At 39.9% G+C, this 9,351-nt stretch overlaps 1 protein-coding gene across 6 annotated transcripts in view; it reads left to right on the plus strand.

Annotated features, from left to right (window-relative positions):
* Window positions 1–9,351, plus strand: part of LOC122975607 (synapsin-3-like) — a 117,124-nt gene that overhangs the window by 42,401 nt on the left and 65,372 nt on the right. For all 6 annotated transcript variants that reach the window (XM_044344129.1, XM_044344128.1, XM_044344125.1 and 3 more), the window contains 2 exons: window positions 7,147–7,303; window positions 8,732–8,821. In XM_044344129.1, the coding sequence (XP_044200064.1) occupies window positions 7,147–7,303; window positions 8,732–8,821 (247 nt within the window). The remainder of the gene's footprint in view (window positions 1–7,146; window positions 7,304–8,731; window positions 8,822–9,351) is intronic.

The following is a 9,351-nucleotide window of genomic DNA, read 5'->3' on the forward strand; positions in this document are numbered from 1 at the left end:
TGTATACAAAGTTATCATTAGCAGAGGGCCAATACAAGTATTACAGTAAATCCCAAAGCTAATTTCTATGTTGAATGTTTTATGTGACTAAACATTTTGTTGCATAAATGTAAGAGCTGCTGCACTGCCAAAAATGTAACAAAGCAATCTGTCTCATATTTTAATGATTCATTTAATTGCTTTGGATTTGCAACAATTTGCAACAATTATTATATTCCCAAAGTTGCACAAGGCAAGATTTTATCCACTGGCGTCCTATAAAATTCCTGCTGATAAAAGATCCTGCTGATTACATATATAGCACTCTATGACCTTGCCCCTAGCTACATTTCTGACCTCCTTGTTCCTCATTCCACTTCTCGACCACTACGATCGATCCTCAAATCTCTGCCTTTTATCTATCCCCTGTGCTAACCGCAAAACAAAAGGTGACTACGCATTTGCAGTCTTAGCCCCAATTCTATGGAATCATCTTCCACAATCTATTAGATTTGCTGAATCTTTGGACTGTTTTAAACGGTGCCTAAAAACCCATTCATATCGACAAGCCTTTGTATAGACGCCCTTTCCTGTTCTCATGTCTTGTTTCATTTCAGTTTGGTCTGTCTCTCTGTGCAGTGTTATATTTTATACCGTAAATTACACTGTTTTGTCAATCGATTTGTTTTAATTTTGCATGTGTGTTTGTGAAGGGCTTTGTAACGGTGTTTTAAAAAGTGCTATATAAATAAAGCTTTACATACTTACTTACTAATGTAAAAATACAGCTGCTTTGTTTGCCATGAAGACAAAGTGAGGTTGCAACAGGGAGTGGAGCGAGAATGCCATTTAGAAAAAAGTGAGCTCACTAAAGTCCAGTCCCGTCTGCAGTTTACTGATGTCACATTGTGGGATTCTTCAGCATTAAAGTTCAAGCTGTACCTTCTGGAGAACTTTATCCAAATATTGAATTTTATAGAAATACGCTTACTTCCTTTCCGAGAGTCAGGTGAGAAGACTGATATGTCTGTGCGACAAGCACAGAGCTAGAGCCAGGTGGCTATTAGCTTAGCCTAGCATAAAGACTGGGAGCTATAAAGCTCACTAATTAACACAATGTATCTCATTTGTTTAATTCATAGACAAAGAGAAATATAAAACTATTTTGTAGTTTTAGCGAGAGTTACATGATCTAACTATTTCTTCTTATCTGTGCTTTTCATTAATTGTGCAGCCAGACAACCTCATTGAGACAACAAGACTCCTGCAAGTATTGCCAGGCTTTTGTTTGCCAAAGTGTAGTTACCTGATGTTTTTACATTGCTATTTGTGTACAGATTTAACAAAAAACATATAGTATATCGTGTTAAGTTCGGAATACAAATTGTCAATTAGGGGCAGCACCTTGTAAATTGATACGTCAAACCTGCTAGCAAACGATTGCTGATTTACATTTGCAGTCTCCACTAATTGCTGATGGAAATATCTGGTTCTTCAGCTTCTTAGCTGCTACTCTGTTCATTAGCTAGTTGCTAACTTTGTTGGTCTGCCATTTGGTGCTGCCAATTTTGTGTTGCTAGGCAATTAGTGAGCTTTTTTTTTTAGCTTTGGACAGAGCCAAGCTAGCTGTTTCCCCCTGCTTTTAGTCATTATGCTAAGCTAGGTTAGTTGCTTCAGCTTCATACTTAATTCTAAGAAAACAAATGCTCCCAAAACGCAAAGAAAGAGTTCTGTTTTGCTAGCTGACACGGCAATGTTTTGGCACTATTTAGAGTCCTTGCTATGAGTGTCTGTCCTCCTCACAGGAAAGATATTTCTCTCCAAGGTGGATTTTGCTCTGATGACGGAGAGCCAGTTTGGCACAAAGCACCATTGTGTATGAGTGCTGCGCAGATCCTCGGTATGTACTATTTGACATTTGTGGCATTCCCGCTGAGTTCCACCCCGATTATCCTTATCAATGAGAGACAGACTAATGGGAGGAAGATAAAGCCCTTGCTTGCCTTTGAGCCAGGCACAGGGGCATTATGAGGACAAATGTTCCCCACAATTCAGACATCCCTGTGGAGCCTGTTAGAAGGTCAGAGATTCTGTATGATAAATGGATGTGGAGAACAAAATGGCAGCATATTGTCTTGGTTTGAATAGTTTCCTGCTCTAGGAATTCTGATGAAAACATCCTGTTGGTGCTGTTGCACAGTATGTTGTATGATACTCTTACTGTCAGGCTTGCAGTGGAGTCAAAACCGAATTTCTTTCTGGGTTTAAAAATGTTTGTTGGCTTTTTGGGCCTTACCTGCCTTTCACCATAATGTTAGGGCAGGGTACAGTGGGCTTATCAGCAGTGTTGGGCAATAACACATTAATATGACTGATTACTTTATTCAGGGTAATTTGATGGAGGGTTGGTATCAGTTTGGTCTCTGTGTATTCAGTGGACAGACTGATCTGGTACATAATAAATTCATGTGGGGGTTGCAAGTGTGGGAACGTGATTAGCTGCCATCAAAGGAGGAGCAATGTGACTCCAGGAAAGTTGTCTTACATTCATGTATCTTCTTAGTTGACTTACCCACTTGTAAGGCTATATTCAGAAATCACCTGGTTTTGAGACACCTGAGACAAACTGTTCCTAAGAACTTTAATTTAAATAATATAAAATAATGTTCTTCTTCTCACAGGTTTAGTTTGAGTTGAATTTAAGGATGACTTGTTAAGATGGATATTTTTTCCAGCACGTCTGTCCCCATCTTCCTCAATTTACTATTCATGTGTCATGAATGGGCTCATTATTCCACATGGATCCATTCTGTCCTCATGCTCTAATCTATAACCTTGCTATCCCCATATCAGTGCCTGTTATCAGCCTTTATTGCACCACTGACAACCCATTCAAAGGGCGCATTAGCATATCGCCCGTGAACTGATGACTGTAGGGCCCGAATGATTTGGACCGTAAAGCATAAAAGTGCCGCTTCAGTGTAATCCACGACCCGCAGGGAGCCTTGCTTCGGCAGAACGAGTCAGAGTGAAGAGACAGAAAAACAAAGTTAATGGGTGACAAACCTCGGTAATGCTCTGCTGCTATAGGGCACTGCCTCCATTAACTGTATCCCAGTGAAAGCCATCCCACTGAGCTGAACGTCTTCTGCATCGGGCCTTTCAGTGGTAATGAGGTAGCGCAGAGGTGTGGTCTTTTTGTTTTTATGCACGCATGCACCAAGCACCGAGTTTGTAGTAGTGTCCAGATCTTAATATATAAAAACAAGGCATAAAAGTTTGTCTTGACTTATGTACAAATGCATAGTGAGATGTTGAAAATGGAAGCAAGAATACATTGAAAGAGTATCAATGTGATTCCTTTGGGCACATTGCAGATTGGTCAGTAATCTCTAAAAATCTTTGTTGCTTAAATGTTGAATGAATATCTTTGGGTTTTTGGCTGTTTGTCAAACGAACCAAGCAATCTGAAGATGTTACCTTTGGCTCTGGGAAATTGCAATGAGCATTGTTTTCTAACATTTTCTAAACAATTAGTTGAGAAAATGATTTGCAGATTAATTGATCATGAAAATACTAACCCACCTGCTTCCAATCTTGCCTTCAACTCAGCTGTTCAGGGATGGATGTTTTACTGACTAAATACTATAAACCACAAGATGATGATGCACCTGCGCACAAAGCTAATTTATTCCACATTCCACAGTTTCCCAGGTTCTATGAGAGTATTGCAGGTAGCACATTCATGTTGATAGGGTTAGGAGCGTATTCAGGTTACTAAAACCAGGATATGGTGTCGAACAGGGATACTCCTACCTGATGTGAGATTTTAACCTTAGCAGATGGTGAGAATCATTCACCAGGGATGGCAAGCTCTTCTTGGATGCAACACATTTTGTTTTACTCTCATAAGACAGGTGTATTTTAAATCAGTGTCTTGACTGGTGCAGTGTCAAACTGCCCACAGTTCAACATGATGTTGTTCTCATTTAAAATCGGGTGTTTGTCAGAAACTGCACGCTACATGAATCAGCCCATATTTTTATAAGGAACTTGTGTTTCACATGAACCGTTGAGTCTGGTTTGGTTCTGGAGCCTCAATAAACAGCTTCATCCAGTATAAATAGCAGAGCCTTTGGTCTGTTGCCACTGCGGCTGAGTGCAGCAGCAGGGAGGAACAGCTGTAGTCGCTCTGTCGCCGAGACCAGATCACTCCTCAGTCATCCTGCCAGTCCTGGCCATCCCGTCTAACATAAGCAACACTTGAGGACCCGGAGTCTGCTCAAGAGCCTGTCTGTAATTTCAGCCTACAACCTGCAGCCCTTAAACTACTATACTGTGTGTGTACCTGTGAACATATGCATGCATACTTTTATTCTGCATGTGTGATGTGCAAGTCTCCTCATCTGTTTCTGCAGGTTAACAGTTGATCACATGACTTTATGTAGTGTGAAAATTCTCGCCCGTAGTGATGACCCACAGATATTTATCACCTGACTCTGCTCTATGGAGCTTTTTAATGTCTTTCAGCTTATTGTTTTGGTTTTACAGCCTGCCATTTTACAGTTTTGGTTCACTCTCACATCATCTGCAGTTGCAGCAGGCAACTGTTTAAAGCTCTAAAAAAGTGTATTTCCCAAAAATGTCAAACTATTGTTTTAAGGTCTCACTTGAAACCCACATTAATTAAATTCAAAATAGACTAAATTCATGTCAAATATAAAACCTATTCATGCTACTACTGCTACTGTGTGCTAACATATAGGTGTGTTGCATTAAACCGGCATAATACAAATAGCTGTGAAGCTAAGTCTGTATAAGAGTCTATAATTATGTAAGCAAAATACTCTTGTATTGTACAGTATGTATACATTTAGAAAGTGCTGTATAGTATGTGTTGTGGATATTTTGAGTGATGGAGAAAAGCAAACACGAGTCTTTGATGTCTTAAAGCTGAAAATGTTTATTGAAGCACTTGATCAAGGAGAACTGAAATAGCGAACATCGAAGTCATCTGCCACTCGGATGCTGTCTCTTTCCGTTCTGCCCTCTGAAAGTCTGACCTTTAGTCTTTAACCTCAGCAGATCAGCCTACAATATGAAAAATTAGTCTAATTGGTTCACTAGTTTCTAAACAAGGAACTGCATTTTACCCGTGTTAGTTCAGGTCATGTTGCATGGAACTTCAGGTCACTGTTAGCACATCCTGGCTACACATTCCACCTATCTGTGTTGTCTAGGAAGGCCCTCTCCGACCTTGGTGACCCTGGCATTGCTGATTTACCCTCTATCAGAGAGGTTTCTGCTTTCCCCAAAACATCACAGACAGCTGGAGCCTCCTTCCTGCATAAGCTTTACAGTGTGACCTCAAGGCCCAGGCTTGACCCAATGTAATCCAATTTGTAACCCCTAAAGATGGAAAATTCCATAACAGTATGTACTGTAAATGTTACTTCCTATCACATATATGATATGAAAAGAGAATTGTATTGTAAAACTCTAAAGTAATGCAGGTTAACAGTGCAATTAATGACAGGAACATGAAACATGCTCAGTTGCACAGTACCTGAATTGAAAATGAAAACATTAATAGGTAAAAAATAACTGCAGTCAAAGTGAATTTCCTGCATTAATGTAAAATGCGGGCTGGTTTAAAGGAGCCCTCCAGGAGCCTGATGGGTCACTTGGCCCTGCTCCCAGAACAGTTTGTAAAGGAAGGATTAGCCTGTGTTAATTGAATAGATGGTCCAAAAAGATTAGGTGCTTCGAGGAGCATTTCTTCACCCCTTCAGCCCGACATAGTCAGTGAATAATGGAGCCCTTGACTGTAAACACAAGGCCCAGATACAGTGTGTTAATGTGCTGACAGAGCTGTCGGCCCGGGAGAAGCCGGCGTGGTGGAGACGTCTGACTTAAGCTCGGTCAGGTTAAAGGTGTTTAACAGAGAGGTCAGTCTCAGAAAACAAGTCATGATGTATATTTATCACTATATGTGTATGAGTCCAAGTGCACCTGTCATCCTGACATTGGCTTTTAAAATGATGTTCAGAACATTCAGTGGTGTAAACTACCTTCTCCTGTATTTGTGTCATATGGGTGGTCAAAAGTAAAAGGAGAAATAAAATAAACATGAAGCTCCATGTGGCTGTGGCGGATTTAGAGACCTTATCCACTGGACAGGTGACAGCTCATCACTTTTTCTTCTTTTTTTTACTTGACAAGATCAGAGTTAGTTCTGTGAGGCTGTACTAAAGTAATTGCTAACACTAGCATGCTAACATGTTCACAATGCTAATGGTGATGTTTAGCAGGTATAATGTTTATCATGTACACCATCTCAGTTTAGTGTTTTAACATGCCAACACTCACTAATTGGTGCTAAACACAAAGTACAGCTGGGCCAAAATATTAAAATATGGAATGTTACAGTATGTGGATCAGAACTGGACCATAGTCTTTTACTATTGTGTGAAACACATTGGGACAGATCAGGCCCATTTATGTTTGATCTGACAATCATGCTGCATATGGGCCAGGCTCAGGCCGAGGAACCGGGCGTACACTGGACCAGAGGGAACACAAACATGTGGTCCAAGTATGGGCCAGATTAGTTTTGCTATCTGGGGAAGTTGATGGGAATGTCATTTTTGTTTCAGTCATAAGTCAGTCAGTCACAAACTGAAGCATTAGAAGAATTTAAATTTTGACCTGATGATGATGATGATGATGATGATGATATGATGATGCTAGAGGAAAAGGTAAGGGAATCACCAGTACAGTACATTAGTACAGTTCATCCTGAGGGGGACAAGAATATTGTGTACCAAATTTCATGGCAATCCATCCAATAGTTGTTGAGATATTTCACTCAAAAATACAATTGTCAACCTCATGGTGGCGCAGCAGGAAAAGTCAGGGGATCATCAAAAACATTAGGATTAATTCTCTTGGGAGCATGAATGTCTGTACAAACTTTCATTTCCATCCATCAAATAGCTGTTAAGATAGCCACGTTGCTAGCCTGGCTAAAAATTAAACTCTAGTACTGGTGAATTCTGCCCTGTTTTATTATACCTCTAAATTACCTTTCACTTCATCACACAAGATCTAAATCATGCCAAAATGCAGTAACTGATGGTTTTCATTTTCATGTCCATCTGGCTGCAGGTCCTTCAAGCCCGACTTTGTCCTGATTCGCCAGCACGCCTACAGCATGATCCCAGGAGAGGACTTCAGGAACCTTGTAATTGGCCTGCATTTTGGTGGCGTCCCCAGCATCAACTCTCTCTTCTCCATCTACAACTTCTGCAGCAAACCTTGGGTGGTAAGTGATCTTTAATGGCCCTCGTTGCTCTACTTTAACCCACACAAAGGTGTCGTGCGTCCCTGCCTCGACGGCTGCCTTCGACTGATTTATTTGGGCTATTAAAGGGAGCTGTAACACCTGTCTCTGGAGCTGGCGGAGCAGGCGGCCTCCACAGTCACACATTATTACTCACTCTGTACTGAGAGAAAACAAGTTACAGGACTGCAGTGAAAAGGCTGTCAATGTGGCTCTGCATGGGTTCATAATGATAATTTTACGTTTAAAGGAGGTTTTATGTGCCATAAGAGACAAAAACAGACATACTTTGATGATTTGGTGAAAGAACAGACTTAACACTGGATGTTTTAACTCATTTAGCCCATATTTTACCATATTTTCTAGATAGTCAAGTTTCTATCCTATTAATTATGATGGTCAGTGAAAATCAAATGGTAAAAATCTGAATGTTGCTTGCGATAGGTACGACATCAAAATCAATATTTAATCACCTAAATCACATGTTTTTCTTTTCTTCAAAAGTCTGTCCATCTTGTACAGTAAGCTACATGTTGTTTTGCTCTTAAAAGATCTTAATAACCTTGCCAGCATCAGAGTACTTTTTTGCTCCCAAATGTATCAAATTCATTTTTCTTTTGTCCCACTCCACGTCTTTTTCCCAGTGGTCACTCATGTTCTCCCCCATACTATGCCTCAGCATCCCTTACTTTGAGAACAATTTCACCCTCTGCATTACTACACTCTTGACAGCAACTTTTTTAAACATTTTCATAGCATATTGATATTACCAAAAATAAATGGCTGCCTGGAATACAGGAAATCAATCTAAAAAGCTTTGGTATGTTTGGAAAATTATTAGCAGTAATGTAAATTGAAGGTCAATTACTTGAACTTTGCATTTCTAGATCTATTTTGTTGTTAGTTTGGTAACAGCAATATAAATTGAGTAAGAGAGTAAGGGCTTCTTTTCAGAGCTGCTTCTTTTAGGGAAACATACATCTTAAGAGAGGCAGAGACATTTTAACATCCAGTGTAGCAGAAGAATACAATCATAGCTCAGAGTACAATGCAGCTACATGTCAAGCTATTTTTACTTCTGTTACATTAACCCACAGCTGGATGCAACAAGTTCAAAACTATTAACTTGACGAAGGTGAGGCAAAACAGGTGTTGGGTCTAACTGTGCTGCTTCATTGGGTCGTATCTCATAAGCATCTGTGAGGAAAGGAAAAATATTTTCTCCCATGCCATCACATTTGTGGCCTCTAGAGTCCCAGACCATTCATCATACATGACGTTGTGTGTCCTCCAATTATGAATGTCATGCTGTGAACATAGATGTATCTTCCAAAAGCATCTATCTAGCCTCTCCTGTCCTTCGCTGCTTAAATAATGACATCTGACTTTCTTGTTTATGTCTGCTTACAGTTTTCTCAGATGATTAAGCTCTACCACTCCCTTGGTCCTGAGAAATTTCCCCTGAATGAACAAACCTTCTATCCCAACCACACACAGATGGTGAGTTCCGTGCAGATATTAATTTTTACTTTTTTTTTTTTTTTTTTACACACACACACACACACACACACACACACACACACACACACACACACACACACACACACACAAACAAATCACCATAGATATCCTGTGGCCCGTTTTTCATTAAATCTTTATTATAAAAATATAAAACACAGAAATTAAGTCAAACATTTCTATAACCCCTACAAGGAAACACCCCCCACCCACACTTCAGGAATCAGTGTTTACACACAGACTGTACACAGCTTCCTTGATTGGATTTTTTCTTTTTTTAAGGATCAGACTTGACCAACAATTTCTGTGTTAAGCAGACAGTATATTTACACAAACATGAACCACAGAAATAGTGACACAGAAATGCCTCAGCTGGAGAAAGAGCCTCGTCACTGCATACGGAGAGAGAATGCAGATGTTTTGTAACAGAAAAAATGTTTGTAGTTTTTAACTTTGTCTCGGCTTTTCCTGTGATCTCTTAAAACATAATGATGCCTCATCATGACTTTCTG

This window comes from Thunnus albacares, chromosome 23 (assembly GCF_914725855.1).
Source record: "Thunnus albacares chromosome 23, fThuAlb1.1, whole genome shotgun sequence".
Taxonomy (NCBI): Eukaryota; Metazoa; Chordata; class Actinopteri; order Scombriformes; family Scombridae; genus Thunnus; species Thunnus albacares.